The sequence below is a fragment of the Procambarus clarkii genome, chromosome 67 (assembly GCF_040958095.1).
Source record: "Procambarus clarkii isolate CNS0578487 chromosome 67, FALCON_Pclarkii_2.0, whole genome shotgun sequence".
In the NCBI taxonomy this organism is placed as follows: Eukaryota; Metazoa; Arthropoda; class Malacostraca; order Decapoda; family Cambaridae; genus Procambarus; species Procambarus clarkii.
Genome location: NC_091216.1, coordinates 20,425,114 through 20,445,113, shown reverse-complemented (window position 1 = coordinate 20,445,113; position 20,000 = coordinate 20,425,114). Strand labels below are relative to the sequence as shown.

The 20,000-nt window shown below is 41.1% G+C and overlaps 1 protein-coding gene across 1 annotated transcript in view; it reads right to left on the bottom strand.

The window, feature by feature from the left end:
* LOC123767745 (ectonucleoside triphosphate diphosphohydrolase 5) overlaps positions 1-20,000 on the bottom strand; it is a 69,091-nt gene that overhangs the window by 11,065 nt on the left and 38,026 nt on the right. The window contains 8 exon segments of the mRNA XM_069310382.1: positions 553-609; positions 1,487-1,597; positions 3,869-3,981; positions 4,549-4,689; positions 8,046-8,214; positions 9,683-9,794; positions 11,990-12,133; positions 16,806-16,885. Coding sequence (XP_069166483.1) covers positions 553-609; positions 1,487-1,597; positions 3,869-3,981; positions 4,549-4,689; positions 8,046-8,214; positions 9,683-9,794; positions 11,990-12,133; positions 16,806-16,885 — 927 coding nt within the window.

Here is a 20,000-nt window from a genome sequence, read left to right as displayed (position 1 = left end):
GACAAGTGGAACCGGTCCAGATCAGGGATGTAAATGTAGTCCAGGCAGTTTCTTGTTTTGGTGAACTATATTTTTGGTAGTCTTTTTTTTTTTCTATCCCTACTCCCCTATACCTCTACTGAAGGGGACCCAGATTCTGGTACTGGTCTCCAGTAACTGCTCATGATTCGATAGTGCCTGGTGTGGAATCTATGGAGAACTTCAGGAGGATAACTCGTGAAGATACAAAGGAAAGACCTCCCAGAAAAGATGAATAATATACTGTAGTAAAAAAAAGTTACTGATGTTAAAAGGTAAAATATTAAAAATATCACCCACCCATTCAGTACACAATTTAGAATAAGGTGTAACATATAGCACACTCCAACACTCATCCACTGCTTCATAGCTCATGGTGAACAGTACTTCTCTTGAGTAATCATATAGACTACATACAAATACATTTACAAACTGCTTCCACCCATCCTTGTCCATTATCATATCCCAAGTGCTGTTAACACTCGTTCCCTAATCACTCATTCACACGAGATTTAAGCAATGAGGATAACTTACTTTGAACAGCAGCATTGAGGAATTCCTGTATGGTTAACTCTCCTCCTTTAAATGGATCTGAAAAAAAAAATGCATTGAGAAGATTGTAATGTTTCTCTCAGAACAGCTTCTCAGTTGCTCCCCAAGCTAGCAACCAGGGTCAATGCAGCATGCTGCTCTCATGCCAGTTTCTAGGCCACTTCTGCCCTACCATATAAACCTATACTGCATTTTAAATGATCTTGCTCTATATGATAACCAAACCACACATCAGAAGATGGAGAAACAACGACATTTTGGTTCATCCTGGAACATTATCAAGTCGCGTGCGATCTAAAACATCGTTGTCTCCATCTTCTGATGTGTGGTTTGATTATCAGCATCTTCAGCCATGTTATTGTGACTCACTGTCTGCATCTTGCCATATAGTTGGAGAAAGAAGACAGTGGAGAGTATTTAATCCACTGCCAAGAAAGACTGCTTGCAATGACATCAAACCTCAAGATCTCCATTTGATAACTGGAAACACAAGTATTACTAATTAACACTGGTAACTAATGAGGTAAACTAGTTACTATCTTGACCTCCATTGGGTAGCAATCAAGTTACTATTAATTATAGAAATTAGCAGGCCACACTTAAGGGCCCGGGTGCCCCTTAAGTGTATTTATATATACTGCATGCGTATATTTTATATATACTGTATGTATGTTTTAGGCTAGCCCAAAATATGTCCACCTTCTGTGGACAAATAGGCATTCCATATTATCTCTCATATTTCCACGTAACCTATTCATCTCAAATTAACACACATGACCCTACTCATTCAAACATATGACCTGCTCAATACTCATCTCATATTCACAAATAACCTACCCATTTTCAAATATGATCTCACTCACTAACACACAATCTGCTCATCTGCATAAAACCATTGAGCTGAAGACCAACATACCTATGAGACCTCTCTCTGTGGCTCTATCAAAGAAGTAGCTGAAAGCGATCACCTCTCTGCCTTTCAACTCAGTGGGGTGCATGTACCTATCAGAAGACACCAATTAACATTCTCATTACATAGTCATAATAAAATTATCTATTATTATTATTATTATCATCAACATCATCATAAACACTTATAGCTTGCAGCGATGGATATTGAGTCCATAATTGACTCTACAGAAGTCCAGCGAAGACGCATTTTGCGTCCAAAGTTAAAATATTTCTTAAAATTCCATTTATTTTTCATTTATTATGGGACTAGTTTTAAAATGTGTGCCTTTAGACTACGAACAATTTGATACCAAAATGAACAGCTATAGCATAAAAATTGAGGTCAGAACACCGGAAAGGGTATACATATTTTAGTGTGAATGCTCGCTCCTGGGAAACACCAGGCCCACCTTGGGGTGGGCTGGGGCACGCACTCCGGGCCGCACAAAGTGTTAAGTTCGACAAAATGCAAGTTGTGTTTATCAAGATGGAAAGACTAACTTATTGCTTTTTAAACAACGCACAGTCACAATGTGTAGCACTTTTATCAACAAATAATTCATTTTCATAATTATATGATCCTTTTAAGAGCATGAATTTTGCTTAAATCATAAGCACTTTGTGTTCGGTTTTAAGCAAATGTTGTGCGAGTGTTTGCAAATTATTAATCACCTAAATAACAAAAGGTAACTAACTTTAAAATCTAATAATAAAGTATAAATAGTATTCAATATAATGTAATACAGTACAGTGGTACCTCGGCTTACGAATGCCCCTCTTTACGAACTTTTCAGGTTACGAGCCCGATTTCATCGGAAAATTTGAATCGGGTTATGAACTTTACCTCGGGAAATGAGTTTGTTGATACGTGTATGGCTGACCTAGCGCGTGGTGGCACGGCAATCACGCCTCAGGTTACCAATGCCTCCCGCCTAGTGACTATTGTGCCTGAATTTTTTTCGATGATTTACAGTTGTTTTGGATTTTTGGCTATTTGAACATAAAATTTGTTATTATATATCTCGCCATGGGTCCCAAGAAAGCCAGTGGTAAGGTTCAAGGCAAGAAAACACATGCGAGAATGACCATAGACGAAAAACAAAGAGATCATTTGCAAACATGAAAATGGTACACGTGTTGTTGAACTAGTTAGGCAGTACAACAAATCAGAGGAGGAGGAGGCAGTAGAGGATGTCCCTTCTTCATTAATTAAGAAAATGTGTGCAGTATGGGAAGAACTGCAAAGTTTTGCTGAAAACAATCACCCAGATAAAGTTGTAGCAGGCCGTTGCATTGATCTTACAGGTATTAATGACAATGTGATGTCTCACTACAGACAAGTGTTACAAAGAAGGGAAAAACAATCTTCACTGGAACGATTTCTAGTGAGAAAATCAAGCAGTGAGCTAGAAGCAGGTCCTAGTGGTATGCAGGCAAAACGTGCCAGAGTAGTGTACCCCAGAGAAGTCATCGCTGCATGATGTTATAATGAAAGGGGACTCCCCTTCCAAACAGTAACACCTCTCCTTCCCCCCTCCTCACTGTCTTCGATACGCCAACAGGAGTCATCAGTAAAGATAAGTAATAACTTGTACATACTTTTGTAGTGAAAATTTGGGTGAATTAGGTATAAAATTTACTGTGAAGTTAATTTTTGGGGGAGTCTGGAACGGATTAATTCCTTTCCCATTATTTCTTATGTTGAAATTCGCTCGGTTTACGAATTTTTGGGTTACGAACTGTCTCTAGGAACGGATTAAATTCGTATTCCGAGGTACCCCTGTACTTCTTTTTGTGTTCAGCCGCAGTTACTGGTGAGATCACCTAACACCAAGTATTCCCGAGACTCTTATTGCCTTTCAAGGACAAAGGCCCTTGTAATTTTCCCTTGTCTCCTCTATATGAGAGCTGGAGATCAACCCAGTACCAAGTAACTTCCTCTAAAAAAAAATTTTAAATTTTCTTTATAGTGTGTTATGAAGAACTCAGTGCCTCTATCAGTGTGTGTTGCAACTAAATGAAAATAAGTATTAATAGACAATCTTATTAATAAGATAACAAATTTAATTTTGTAGGGGAGTTCAGTGAACTGTAGGGAAGCTATGAGAACAGCACTCCCACTACTTGTAACCTACAAAGATAAGTAAACTATAAATTGCTCCAACTTCCCCACAAACACAATGTGTTAAAATTCTGTAATATACTACCAAGAAGCTTCCTTGCATCACTATACATCGGTGCTGAAAGCTTCAAGCTGAAAAGTGAAGACATTAACCTTTAAAAACCATAAGTATACCTAATGGGTTAACTTAATAATATAACCGACATTGCAAAAGTACCTTATCACTGATCACTTGAACACAAGCTTTTACACAACTTGCATGATCAGCAACAGGACGGTTCTCACTTAAGCGACCTGCTTGCCCATGTATCTCTTGATATTTGGCCTCTTCTGGGCCTCTGAAAATAAAATAAATGTTCTATTTCTATCAAATTTAAATGTCAAAATAATCTTTAATCAAAAAAGTTAGAGAAAGAGATAGAATAAGACATCTTAAGAGAGTAGAGGTATATAAACATTATAATTCGAGAGAGAAAAGTGCAATGATGAGAAATGCAAACAAGATGTAAGCTACCATCAGGTGGTCCCTGGGGTATTCATCCAAGTGCACAATTTCACCACCACATAATCAACAATACAGAACCATCACAATCACCAATTACGAAAAGGCAGACCTACTGGTGGCCCATTTCTTTGCTCAGCTGTGAGTCCATGATCCAGAAGAGGAGTGCTACAGCTTGCTTTAAGCACTGTGCCAAAGACATCAATCATGAATACTATAAAGCAAGCTGAAGTCCATCACCTCTTTAAATCACTCAAAACAGTAAGACAATAAGGCCAGCCTAAGGCTGCAACATAGTTGTAATGACCAGCTGGCATCACCTTTAACTCACTGCTAACTCCTGACTACCAAATTTATTAGTCCTTCAGAGAAAAATGGGCAAAGAATATGCAAAATCATTAACCTGATTGTATAAGTTTCTCCTCCGTAAGTCCACTGGTGGTCGATGATTGGATTAATGCAAGGTGAGCGGATAATGCCGTCTTCCCCCTTGTGCTGCAGCAGAACAGATGCCCGGGCAGCCATCAGTCCTAGCCCCAAGTAGCTTCAACAAAAGAGAAAAAATGGAAAATATTACAAAATATTTATCACAAATTATTACAACATTTTATGATAAATATTTGTTTACTTTTCAAATAATTAAGCTAGAATAATTATGTCAAAGTAAGGAGGAATATGGTGTAAGGTGAGAAAGAACATGGAACAAGTTGAGGAAGAATATGGTATAAGGTGAGGAGAAACATGGTTTAAGATGAGGAGGAAGTTGGTAAGAAATGAGTAGGAATATGTTTGAGGTAAGAAGGAATATAGTATAAGATGAGGTTGAATACGGTATAAGGTGAGTAGAATGGTATGAGGTGAGGAGGAATGTGATATAAGGCCCTGGTGTGTGTAGCTTGGACAATCTTGAATAAGAACAGACCATCCTCTTATTATTTATTGACACTTTGGCAGTCCGGCTTCTCTGAGCACTCCCAACTGTAAACCTAAGTCCCGGAAGCACCTCAAGGTAACCTCAAGGTAACCCCACGGCCCAGTCCTCGACCAGGCCTCCTTTTTGTTACACACTCCCAGGAAACAGCCCATAGCAGCTGTCTAACTCCCAGGTACCTAATTACTGCTAGGTAACAGGGGCATCAGGGTGAAAGAAACTTTGCCCCATTTGTTTCTGCCTCCACCGGGGATCGAACCCAGAACCTCAGGACTACGAATTCAAAGTGCTGTTCACTCAGCTATAAGGCCCCCCTAAGCATGGTTACCTTGCAACGTCTGTGCCACCTGTACCTGCAAAAGATCATCATTAGTTTGGGTAAACTGAGACACCAGCAAGCAACAAAACTCGCAGGACTCCTGGTCGAAAGAGTCACCGACCCAACAGGCAGCGTGACGGAGGCAAAAACAGTGAGGCTCACCCTGAGACAAGGGGGCCGAGCAACCCTCGAACTCACACGAAGCGAGGGGGGACTGAGGGGTCACATCCATCGGACTCGCGCGCCCCCTGGGGTTTCCCAGGGTCCTGAGATGGAACTTACGCTCGGGAATCCCAGGCAGGGTACTGCTAACCGGCGCCCAAAACTACCGAGCAACTCTCTAAAGCTGAACCTCGGGGATGTGTACACTCACGGGGACCTAGCAGGGGGTGCCACCAGAAAAGAACGTATGCAGGTCAGGCACAAGGGAACAAGCAAGGCAACCCCCCCCCCCTCCCCACAAGGCAAAAAAGAAAAAGAAAACCCCGCAAGAGGACAAGAGGACAACGTACCCAAAAGGAACAGAGCCAGCTGCTATGAATGGTGTAAACAAGCAGTGCAGCACCCTGCTCCCCTTAGCAGTGCAACCCACCTCTTACCCTAAGGTAAACATGGGAGACAAAAACCCAAAGCACCCAAAGGGTGGCTAAAAAACTAAGCAGTGAAAAGGCCTAGCAGAGGCAGGACCCAAGGAACTTGTGGTAGGTGGCCCCACGCTCCAAGGGCACTACTTACAGGGCACCTAGGGATGATAACCCTAGGCGCATGCAGCCTGAGTACTGTAGAATAACTCCTGGCTCACGCAACTCCTGGAGGACAGCCACCACACTCAAAGCACAGCGCTGAAAAACACCCGAGCCAGAGCACACGACCTTCGCCTCTAGCATCAGCCATAGAACTAAAGGGTCGATGGCCGGCGCGTGGGTCTGGGGCTTTTCCTAGTAGCACAGACAGCGGCAGTGGAGATGTGTGATGTCATGCTCATTTGCTCGTTTCTTTTTGAGGAGTTCTATCTACTTGTTCAGCTTTTTGTAGCAATTTTCACCAGAATAGGGGTTTGTTTTGGGACGCTTACCTTTCTGGGTGCCTGACCCGGTCGATGGCTGACAAAGAATGCTTCCAGCCACACGGGGGGGTTTCTATAGACCATTGCTCCCCATGCCTACTCAGAGGAGGCCAGGTTCTGGCTCGTGGTCCCTGGTAGGCCCACAGAACTCCATACACATGACTGATGCCAAAGTCTGACATTTGTATATCAGCCTGGATAGCTCTGGGGAGCCGAAGGGGCTCCCACCAGACAGAGTTCCACATAAGAGGTTGTTCTAGAAACTGGAAAATATTGGAGGGGTGACAGGTAACCTTCTAACATGGATGAAAAATTTTCTGACTGATAGAAAAATGAGGGCAATAATAGGAGGGCAATGTATCAGGACTGGAGAAATGTCACAAGTGGAGTACCACAGAGTTCAGTTCTTGCACCGGTTATGTTCATTGTCTACCTAAACGATCTACCAGAAGGTATACAGAATTATATGAACATGTTTGCTGATGATGCTAAGATAATAGGAAGGATAAAAAACTTAGATGATTGTCATGCCCTTCAAGAAGACCTGGACAAAATAAGTATATGGAGAACCACTTGGCAAATGGAGTTTAATGTGAATAAATGCCATGTTATGGAATGTGGAATAGGAGAACATAGACCCCACACAACCTATAAATTATGTGAGAAATCTTTAAAGAATTCTGATAAAGAAAGAGATCTAGGGGTAGTTCTAGATAGAAAACTATCTCCTGAGGACCACATAAAGAACGTTGTGCGAGGAGCCTATGCTACGCTTTCTAACTTCAGAATTGCTTTTAAATACATGGATGGCGAAATACTAAAGAAATTGTTCACGACTTTTGTTAGGTTAAAGCTATAATATACAGTGGTTGTGTGGTGCCCATATCTTAAGAAGCATGTCACCAAACTGGAAAAGGTGCAAAGACATGCTACTAAGTGGCTCCGAGAACTGAAGGGCAAGAACTACGAGGAGAGGTTAGAGGCATTAAATATGCCAAAACTAGAAGACAGAAGAAAGAGAGATGATATGATAACTACGTACAAAATAGTAACAGGAATTGATAAAATTGATAGGGAAGATTTTCCGAGACCTGGAACTTCAAGAACAAGAGGTCATAAATTTAAACTAACTAAACAAAGATGCCGAAGAAATATAAGAAAATTCACTTTCGCAAACAGAGTGGTAGACGGTTGGAACAAGTTAGGCGAGAAGGTGGTGGAGGCCAAAACAGTCAGTAGTTTCATAGCGTTATATGACAGAGTGCTGGGTAGGTGGGACACCACGAGCGTAGCTCTCATCCTGTAACTGCACTTAGGTAATTACTTGTTATGTTCTATATTTCTATAGTAGTGCAATTACCACATTTTGTTTTTTCAAATTCTCTAGCTCAATACCGCTATCCCATACTTACTTTCATATTCTCCACACCCACTCCATTCTTCTTTCTCCACAACATGCAATCATTTCTACATACATCTCATGATCACCAGCAGATTTCCCACACTTCATCTTTCTCACTGATAAACTGTAATCCCCCCAAAAATGCACACAAAGTGACTCTGGAAAAAGTACTGGTTCACTACCTGTGTGTGTAAAGGTTAAGATTTTTATGGAGGAGAGAGATGGAGGTAAGGTATTCCTCTGGAGTCTTCTTAACAGTCTCATCCTCAACAGGCACAAAGGTAATTTGAGTGGATCCACCTCCCAGGTCAAGAGCCACTAAAGTGTCTCTAGGGTCACCACTAACACGATCTGCAGAGGGAGATTAATACAGTACAATGAATCACCCTGACTGATAATTTATTTATAAAATATACATTTCTGAACTCACAACAATATTAGCTATCTATCATATTAACCAATCAAACTTAAGAGATTTCAAAACAGCTAGAGAGGGAGAGAGGGAGGGAGGGAGGGAGGGACGGGGTAGTGATAGACTAACATGGGGTAAAAGGGGAAGTTGCCCCAGGCAGGAGTAGGAGCCCTAAGACTCAGTAACTTCCTTTTGTTTTAAACAATTTGTTTAAATATAACAATATAATTGTCATGCCATTTATATTTCAAAATTAATTTTAGTGTACAGTGGTACCTCGAATAACGAATTTAATCCGTTCCGGCGTGGTCGTCATGTGAAATGGACGTCATACAAAACGAATGTCCCCATTGACATTAATGGTAATCAAATTAATCCGTTCTACCACCGAAAAACATCAATATGATATTCGATGTTTTAAATAATGGAGCAGCCTATCGCACATACACTGCACAAACCTTTAAGACATTTTTCTTTCTTCAAATTTTTTTTTGTTCAATATTTATTTTTCATTTGTCTTATAGCAAAAGGTTCGTTCGGTTGTCGGCAGGTAGGCTGCCCCATGTTTCTTACATAAAAAAAACGAAAATAAAAAAAAATGAAGAATTTTGAAAACCAAAACAAATGTCAAAAAGGTTCATTCGGTTGTCTACAGATAGGCTGCTCCATGTTTCTGGAAAAAAAAAATCATTTCATTGAATGTAATGAAATGCCTCTTTTTGGATGAACCCGAAGTGACTCCCTGACTCCCTCCCTCCCTCCCTACCAGCTTAGTTGGTTTGTCAGTGAACTGAGTAAGGAAGATGGTTGCATGTAGAAGCCAGGCCATGGTGGTGGCATTCATTACTACAAGTTTCATGCTAATTTGTATGTTTCTCTTGATTTGTATGACTTGCAGAGTTGTTTGGCAATTTTTATATGCCACTTCTAAATGATAATAGCAATAGCAATCAGAGGATCCATGACTTAAGGCAATCCTACTTGCAACCGACTTACATTTACGACGGATACCAACACTTTCTCAGTCAGCCATTTTATGCTAACTGATGGTCTTAGTGCAGTGAAGCCCTTAGTTTCAACGACTATAAAAGTTTAGTACATATAGTATTTACTGGGCAAAAAATAAGTGGTTTATATATAACAGCTTGTTCTTTTCATGCACAAATATACATTATTATTATTAATATAATGAGACTGTGATGCCATGGATTCACACTTGTTTTCAGTCCACCCCTGGGATGAGGAAAGGAGGGATAAAGGGAAGGGAAGGGAAGGGAAGGGGAGAAGGGTGAGAGGGAGGGTGGGAGGAGTGAAAAAAGAAAGAAGCATACATATGTCAGATTCAATTTAATGTAACTCGTGTAGTCAGAAATGATATGCAAAATTCATGTACTTAATCTTACTTACCCATAAGGTAATTAACAGTAAACCAGGAGAAAATTCCTTCATCACGCCCATCCATGATGCCTACCGAGTTCTCTGTTGTATGGAACCCAGATGAGTCCAGCAACTTTCTAACCTAAACAAGGACAAATTTTACTATATTTATTAGTTCTCATCAGTGCCTGTAGGATATGGAAGCGGCTTCCTTTCAGTGAATTACACTATACTGTATCTCAAACCCATTGGCTAAAGAACTTTTGTACAGCTATCCAGTGAATCCAACTTATGGTTAATGCATAAAATGTCTGCAACATGAAAGCAAGCACTTCACCAAGTGAACAGTGAATAAATTGTTGCAAATAATAAACTCATATATTGTACCCTATCTACATTTTTAGTAAATGATACTGTCAAACAATTACACACTTGTTGACCAAACCACACACTAGAAATTGAAGAGTCGACGACGATTCGGTCTATCCTGGGCCATTATGAAGTAGATTGTGATATCGACCATTATCACAATCGAGTTGATAATGGTCCAGGATGGACCAAAACGTCGTCGACTTTTCAATTTCTTGTGTGTGTGGTTTGGTCAACATTTTTCAGCCACGTTTTTGTGACTCATCATCTGCAATTTCTCACTTTTGTCATTAAATATATCACAAAATATTTTCCTATAAGTACTTAATACAGTACTGTACATTACATCTTAATACTATATCAAACTGATCAGGCTTTGCTGTCTTTTGCTGGGTACGAGTATACATTCTAGTCACCCGGTGCCAATGTGCCCGGGGCCTTAGTGGTTTTCACTAATTTTACTTTTTTCTAATTTTTTTGGGCCTGGATGTTTCCAGGCTCAGTGCCACTGTTTCTGGTTGGGGGTAGCTGGCTGTTCCAGGGCTGTGCATGCAGTTGTTCCTATGATGTGCACATGTAGGTGTTGGGGCTGTGTTCTTTCTTTTTCCAGGGATGTGTGCTTATTCTTACTGGATTGTACACTTTGTTTATTTCTGGGTTGTATGCAAGAATGTTTCTGGGCTGTGTCCAGAAAGTGGGAGCTCAGCTGCTTCAGGTGTATAGGATTGTGCTGGCTGTATTCTGGGCTGTGTGCCCATCTGATTTCTTGGCTGGGTACCAGAGTATCTCCAAGCTACATTTCAGGGTCGTTGCAGTTTATTGCAGGGAATTTATTGCCTTAAGGGTGTCATAGGCTCATTGCTGTGTTCCTAGTGGCTTGTTTTGTGTAACCTGTATGGATATTGCCTTTTGGCTCTTCCTATGAGGTCCCTCAATGCATTTGGATTGCCCTTTTGGCATTGGTGTGCCCCCTTTTTCTGCTGTTTCCTTTCAAAGGTCAGCCTTGGCCAATTTTTTGTCTTGAAACTATAGTCCTCCTCTGCCAAGTTGCTGTTGTCAAATTTGCATTCTGGAACTAATGAGGGGGAAGCCATTCAAGAAATCAAGCACTGAATGTAATGAAATGCCCTTTTCAGGTAAGGCTCTCAGTAGCCCTCCTGTTCTATTCCCTTTTTTCTTGTTAGGTGGTGGAGTTCATTTTGGGTGGCCTGTGGGTGAGAAAGTTAGCAAGCTGGAGACTCTGGGAACCTGTACTGCCACGTAGTGGTAAGTACGCATGGCTGATATGTTTATATAGTCAATGATTGTTTGCCTGCTACATTTTGGGTACCTAATTTCTTTCAAGCAGTTGCTTGTTCTGTTGCACTTATGCTTTCCTGGTGGCATTTTTCTTGGTTTTGAGTAGATGTTGAAATTTTAAACTTCCATCACTTTGTAGAGAGCCAGGTTCTTGCTCTGGCTTTCTGTAGGAAAGTCTCAGAAGTCAGATGCATATCCCTAAAGCATTACATTCAATACTGGATTTTGTTTATCATTATTTTGAAATAATCAACCCATCCACACTATTTTATTATAAGAAAAAATTAGTTTCCTAATACCTGGAACATTATATAACACACATCTGTCACATGCTCAATAAGTGAGGGAGCGTGTGGCAACAATCACAAAAGTTGTGTGCTGAGTAATGTTTTTCTTATTTTCTTGGTCAAATGAAAACCTGTCCACACTATCCCACCTTAAATAAAGTAACAGATTTTAGAAATACATCACATGATCTTTTCTTAATTATCCCGACTTTGTTATCCAAACACAAATTGGTTCGGATATTTGGGGATCACACTGTACGTCTTGCCTGACTCTCCATGATCACCTCTAAGGCTGTGTACACAGCAGATCTTACCAGTGAGAGCAGCCTAATATTATATTGAAAACAAAATGAACATAATATTGAAAAACAGATATACATACCTCCATTAAAAGTGCCTCAGCTTTTTCATTGGGCAAAAGTCTGAGTCCTGCTGTAGCTTTCAAAACCAAGGGAGTGGAAGCCCAGTTTTGAGGAGGAATGCTACTTTTAGCAAGCTCCAGCAAAGGCAGCAATGACTTAGCTCCCTGAAATAGATGCAAACGAAGATCTTGTTTAATAACTGAAGGAAACATTTACAAAAGTACAATAGCCATATCTTGCCACCACTGCCAGAAAAGCAGCAATTGCCAACTTAAACAAAAATAAAGAATAATAGCAGCCACACAACACACTTAACTAAAACGTGAAGTGGTAGAAGTCGCTGGATCACAAAAATAAGATACCATCACAGATTCACAACCAAGTATGTGATAGATCTGTGTCCAATAAGAGGCCCCAAACCATGACTTGGTCCTTAAGCATTGCATAGGTGGGATAGTATATAAACAGAAACACAACGAAGGCATACACCAATTAACACTAAGTATCAAGAGGCAAGCTAATACAATGGATTGAGTGTCAAACCAATACAATGGGTTGAGTGTCAAGAAAATACAATGGGTCAAGTATCAAGCTAATACAATGGGTCGAGTGTCAAGCTAATACAATAGGTCAAGTGCCAAGCTAATACATTGGGTCAAGTGTCATAATACAATGGGCCAAGTATCAAGCTAATACAATGAGTCAAGTATCAAGCTAATACAATGGTTCGAGTGCCAAGCTAATACAATAGTTCGAGTGCCAAGCTAATACAATGGGTCGAGTGCCAAGCTAATACAATGGGTCGAGTGTCAAACTAATACACTGGGTCGAGTGTCAAACTAATACACTGGGTCGAGTGTCAAACTAATACACTGGGTCGAGTTTCAAGCTAATACAATGGGTCAAGTGGCAAGCTAATACAATTGGTCAAGTGGCAAGCTAATACAATGAGATAATTAGTATTAGCATGCTAATTCACTTCAGCAAGTTTCAAATTACTGAAATATATTAGGGCAAGTTTCGGTGTAGTAAAATACAATGAGGCAAATTTCAAATTACTGAAATACTGTACATTAAGATAAGTTTCAATGAACAGTGGAACCTTGAAAAAGGAATGTAATCCGTTCCGACACCGAGCTCGTTACGTGAAACGCTCGTCTTTCAAAACAAATTTCTGCATTTAAAATAATGGATATCAAATTAATCCGTTCTACCACCGAAGAATATCAATATGATATTCAATGTTATAAATAATGGAGCATCCTACCTTACATACACTGAACAAACCTTTATTACATTTTTCTGTCTTCAAATTTGTTCAACTTTTTTTTATAGCAAAAGGTTCGTTAAGTGATTGTCAGGTAGGCTGCTCCATGTTTCTTAACACTTTGGTGCACCCCGCTCGCCACCCCTCAACTGTGCGATATGGGACCCAGGATGTCCTACGAGATTAAATTTGGTATCATTGTGTTCGCAATAGAATTCTCTACAGCACTAAATGCATATAAACTCCAAAAGCCCGGCTAATTACCCGCAGCAAACAGAGAAAGTGCGAACGAGTTACCCAGGAGCGCGCAAACGCGATAAAATGTTTTCACTATTTTCACTCTGGTCACCTCAATTTTTATCCTAAGTCTTTCATTTTGGTCTCAATGGGTTCGCAATAGAATTCTCTAGAGGAACATTAGCATATAAAATAAAAAACCTGGTCACGCTCCAACCGCCAACGAGTTGAAGATGGGCCACGCATTAGCCGCGAGCGAGTGCTCAGCCGCCTTCCAGCTACACTCCCAATTCCCGCCCTTTTCAAGCCTTTCTTTCGCAATTTTCTTCCTGGAAGGGCCTTGTTCATGATCACTATCCATCGTGGAGTAAGCGTAGATAGTTTCTAAAGCCGCAGTAAGAAATATAGCCGAAATGTTCACACGTTTGAGATGCGAGGGGAGGCGACATTGGTCACAACAGTGGAGCGAAAACAATGGGCCCACAGCATGCGACAAGCTGCCTGAGGGCCACGAGGCTCAACAAAGAAAATGGGAAGACATCGGCGCGCATTTTAAAACCAGTCCCCAAAAAATCGGATAAAAACCTGATTTTTGGCGATTATTTAAAGTGGATGACGCAATGCTGCGTCATCCCCGGAATTACCGCCAGGAAACGGATGACGCAATGCTGCGTCATGCCCGGGCGAAAGTGTTAAAAAAAAAAAAAAAAAAAAAAAAAAAAAAGCAGCGTTGAATGTAATGAAATGCCATTTTCTGGGTGAGACCCGGAGGCTCCCTGAGCTATACCGGGCTGATGTGTATATCTTAGACCATGGCAACCGTCAATCGAAGGAGTTCTAAGCTTACCGGGGACCAGAGCCAGAACCTGGCCCCCTCAAGAGAGGCACGAGAAACAATGGCCTAAAGACACCCCAGTGTAATTGGAAGCAATCTTTGTTTGCCATCTACCAGGTCAGGCACCCATAAAGGTAGGAATTTCAAAACAAATTACTGCTGGCCAAAAAAATTGCAAACCAAAAGCCGAAAAAGCAAACAGAACTCCCTAATCAAAAACCAGGAAACAAACATGATGTCACCACAACTGCCGCGCATCCGTCTGCACAACCCGCCCCTCCCCGGGAGGGGGACGGGGGTCCCAGACCTCCACACTGGCAACTCTCCCCAGTTCAGAGGCTTAATATCAAAAACGCGAAAAAACCGCCGACCGGATGGAGGGAGGGATGCCTGGGAGCCTCCGGGTCTCACCCAGAAAATGGCACTTCATTACAGTACAGTCAACATTGGTTTTCTGTGGAGAGCCCATTCGGCTCCCCGGAGCTACCTAACCAAAGATAAGGAAAAAGGGACTCACCCGGGAGGCAGTCGCTACTCGCTCCTCAACTCAAAGTCGAGACAACTAGTCGCAACCTGTGACCTAAGACTATACACACCCGAGAAGAACATTAACAAGGAAACATGCAACCAGGACCCTGATCAACCTACGATTCAGTCAATGAACCACCAGAGAGCAGTCCGAATGGAGCCGGATCGTTGCTCCTCGAGCGACCCGAATCCTCTGAAGCAAATGCAACACCGCCACAAAATCCTGCGCCGTGCTGTGAGCTCGACGGAAGGACGGACCCCACCGACCCTGATCGGCCTGGTGAGCACTTATCACAAAACCCCAGCTGAGAGACGAGGCATCCGTGAACACAGAGCGAGGGCTCAGGGTGGCGCCACGGCACAAAACCCCGAAAAAACCCGCTCAGGAAGCCAGCGACGTAGCAGCCAACGCAAGGCTCCCAGAATCCGAACCCATCGATCGCGAGAGCGGTGGAAGGGACGATCTCAAAGAAACCAGAACATCCGCCGAAGCCAGACCTGACCCGATGGGTACACCAGCACGGCGAAGTTCAGGCTCCCGCACAGCCACTCAAACAACCGACGTGTGACTAGGGTGCCCTCCAAAAACAGCCGGAGGTGAGACCGCAGCCGCAACAGCGTCGCAGGAGGGAGAGACAAGGAAACGGTCCGAGAGTCCCACACAAGACCTAGCCAAGTCTGAACCTGAGAGGGAACCAAATGCCAAATGGGACTTCCTCCAGTTCACCAAGAACCCGAACCCGGCGAGTTGGGAAAGAACCATATCCTTGGCGAGCAGACACGCAGCTTGGCTGGGAGCCCACACCAGCCAGTCGTCGAGGTAAGCCAGAACCCGAACCCGTAACAGACGCAAACAGGTCACCACGACCCAGGTAAGGCGTGAGAACACTTGAGGTGCTACATTCAAGCTGAATGGAAGGCAACGAAAGCGGTAAGCTTGTTGCCCCAGCCAGTCCCTTAACCCCAGATGAATCGAGACGTGCCAATACGTGTCCCGGAGGTCCAAAGACACCATTCAGGCAACCAGCGCCAAAAGCAGCCGGACCCGAGACAGAGAGGTCATCCGAAAAGAGGAGCAAAAGACCCAGGGATTCAGACTAGACAAGTCCAGTGTGAATCGCAGATCAGCACAGTCCTGTTTCGGAACTGAAAACAGGCGGGAAACCCACCTGAGGGACGTTGTCGTTTCGACCACACCCAAGCGAACCCACTCCTGGATAACCCACTCCTGGACGATTCTAAAAATTTGGACGAGCACTGCCTGTCAGCACGCGAGGCAAGAAGAGAAGAATAGACACCACCCTCCTCAGAAACAGCGCATACAACTTCGCCAAAGCAGCCGACACCCGAGCTTCCGAAGCAAGCCCACCAGACCCTGGCTCGGAACCCAGCTCCTCCACACCCAGCACGAGCCAGTCCGAAGACAGCTCCAGCAGGGAAAAAGAAGCGCAAGACCGAATCCAAGTGCCCACGGGTGCACAAATCCTCGGCCATCAGGGATGCTGAAAGGGAGGGAACCTGCACGTGAAGCCGCACCTGGCCGACATCATAAGGAAGGATGGGGTGAACAAGCATGCCTTGATGTGCTCCAACTCACTCGTTATTCAAAATGCTCGTAAATTGAGGCGTTCATCACATGAGGTTACACTGTAATACAATTGGGTGTCAAATTAATACAACTGGACAAGTTTCAAGTTACTAAAATACAAGAGAGCAGATTTCAGTGTAAAAAATTAACATGAACAAATAAATGGGTATCAGTACTGTAGATACATAATAGCCAGCTACACAAAAGTGACGAATCCCATAATTTTGAAGTCACAGCAATAATGACATGTAAACAACAAATATACACAAATTACTAAAAATAATAATGTCCAATATACTGTATATATCTGAACCAGTTAATATTTGAAAGTTATTTTAAATATTATAAATATTAAATATTAGTATACAGGTTCTAGTGTACCTCAATAGGATCATCTGCATAACTCGAGAGGCCCGGTTTCACTTCATGCCAGAGTTCGTCATCCAGCTTTAAAGAGCTATCTGAAAAGAGCATGGTAGATCCTGTCAGGAAGTTTGATCACATTTGTCTATAACTAAGTATTTGACAATATATTTTAATAATGACTGAAGAACAAACAAGGATGTGCTAAATCGCATGTACAAAACTGGAATACAGTACAATATTACGTTTATGTAATCACTAACCATTATATATATTATTACTGGATTAGAACAGCACTTTTATGCAAATAATGTTATTACTACTATATAACAACTGCTAAATTAATTCTCTTTACATATTACAATAAAGTACTAATCTTGTACAGTATACTCTACAAGAAATTACAGTGTCGATGGAAATAATGAAATGATTACACATTTTGTTTACTATTTGGTCAGAAACTTTGGAGTAACTAATGAATGAACAAAACCTACTGATTTTTTGGGTGCAAAAACCAAAATGTAATACAATTTTAAACAAAATTATTAAAGTATCTACTAGAATTAAGAAAAAATTAATTGGGATTCATTCCACCAATGAAAATAAATTGTTATACACAGTGTGTGTGTATATATATATATGTATGTTTGTATATGTATGTATGTATATATATGTATATGTGTGTGTGTATATATATATATATATATATATATATATATATATATATATATATATATATATATATATATATATATATATATATATATATATATATATATATATATATATATATATATATATATATATGTAGTAGTATATATATGTAGTACCTAGTAGCCAGAACACACTTCTTGGCCTACTATGCAAGGCCCGATTTGCCTAACAGGCCGAGGGATTTTTTTTATTTTCAATAAATTGTTTCCAATTAGTTCATTTTAATTATTATTATTATATTATATTAGGAACATAAATTATTGACATAGTTGTGTTAGTTTAGGTTAGGTTTAGATAGGTTAGGTTAGGTAGGGTTGGTTAGGTTCAGTTATATATCTACGTTAGTTTTAACTCAAATTTAAACAAATTAACTTATACATAATGAAATAGCCAGATCTATCATTTCATAAGAAAAAAATTAGAAAAATATATAAATTCAGGAAAGCTTGGCTTATTAGGCAAATCGGGCCTTGCACAATAGGCCGAGTACGATGTTCTGGCTACTAGGTACAACATATACAGTATATATACTGTGCATATGTATATGTGTAATTACCTAAGATTTTTTATATAAGTGCGAACTAAGGTGTTCCATCTTCAAGATAATTTTTGTCGTTATAGGTTCGAACCTTCCGATTGTGTTGGTATATACTGTACTGTGCTACCCTCTCATTTAATTTATCCCTTCCATCTACCCCACTACAAGTATTTGGAAAAGATAATATTTTATTGTTTTTGGCACCTTTGGTTTTGTAATTTGTACCTGCTGTATATCCTATTCTTGATGTAATGAATTTAAAAATACTGGTATCTTGTACAGTACTTGCTTATAAATTTCAGCGATTCACTTTATAATATTTGAACATGGTGCTTTTTCTTGTCTACTAATTCTGGAATGTTAACATCTGTAACCTTTCCTCATATTGTAGATTTTACAGGGTTTTTCTGGGGAAAGCCCCTTGTGGCCTCCCTGAAGCTATCATATATTGATATGGTATCATCTACCAGGTCACTTTAGCTGCAGAGTTCTATAGGCCTACTGGGTACCAGTGCCAGAACCTAGCCCCTTTTACAGGTGCAGGGGGTAGAGAAATTTATTTATTAATTTACGCCTCCACCAGGGAACGCAACCAACCAGTAAGTCAGCGAGTCAAAACAAATCAAGAGAGCAAAGCCAATAGAATTGGCTTCAGTAAAGACTGCAGCCTCGAAAACCATCGAAAGAACTCCCCAACTATGTAAACAAATGACTGAACTAGTTAAAGTTGGAACAAGTTGGAACTAGTGCAAACTCATTCACCCCACCTTCCCCACTTATTTGGGGGGAGGAGGAACGCAGTTCAAGATCAGCTGGCATTTCCATCCTCAGTTCTAAGCAGATGTAGCCAAACTTCCCACCACCCTGACGACTTGGAAGGGGAGGAAGGGAATCAGTAAGCCATGGGGCTCACCCAGAAACTGGCATTTCAATACATTCAATGGTGTTATTCTGAGGGGAGCCCCTAGTTGCCCACCTGAAGCTAACTACCCATGGATAAGGAAAACAAATAGGTATTCACCAGGAAGAAGGAAGCATCACAGAAAGCAAAACGAAGAGAAGACACCCGACCGAGAGACCCAAAGCCACACAAGGAAGCTGGGGCCCCGGAAAAGGAATAAGATACCATATGAGCTCGCTTATCCAAAGTTGGATATTTTTTTTTTTAATTTACAATATCCAAATAGCGATTCAGATAACTGGAGATTTTGCCGGATAATGCATAAAGCATAGATTCTAAATCAAGTTCAGATAACTTTCTGCCAAACTTCTATCTGGACTGAAATCCAAAAACCCAGAAATTTTTCCAGATACTGCAGACCATACTGTATCAGGCCATACCATATTAATCCCGTACAGCAGTGGCTGGAGATGTAGGGCCTGGGAGGTGCTGGGGTGGTGGTTTTAGGGTAAGGGAGTCAGGAGGGGCTTTGGAAAATGAGAGACAAGTGAAGGGGCCTATGAAATGTATAGAGTACCAAAGAATTTGTTAGAACAATTCATAACAGTAAAAATAGCTAATGTTATAATCATAAAAATTTCTGAAAAACTATGTGTACAGGCTGAGAATTATAGTTTCCTGCTAAAATTTGGGGATTTTTTTTCTGCCTGGTGGCCTACATAATATGCCTGCCTGCCCCAAGTGGACCATAGGCCCTCGATCCCTTACATTATACCACGGTGCTATGCAGTTAGTGAAACATTTTCTTAAATAACTTTTTTGTTTTCATTTAAGCTTTAATAATTTTTTGACAAGACTGTCTCTGGAATATATAGAAGTCGTTTTAATTGTTTTGAGATGCTATTCTGTGGTTTTCTAGACCAGTTCCTGTGAACCTCTTTGTTATCTGTATTGTTTCACCGACTTTCTGGATGCTTTTCCAGTGGGGTGGCAGAATGTCACTTACTCTTAGTGTGTCTGTGAGGGAATCCAGAGTGTGGCTCTAGTCCCTGGTAGGCCC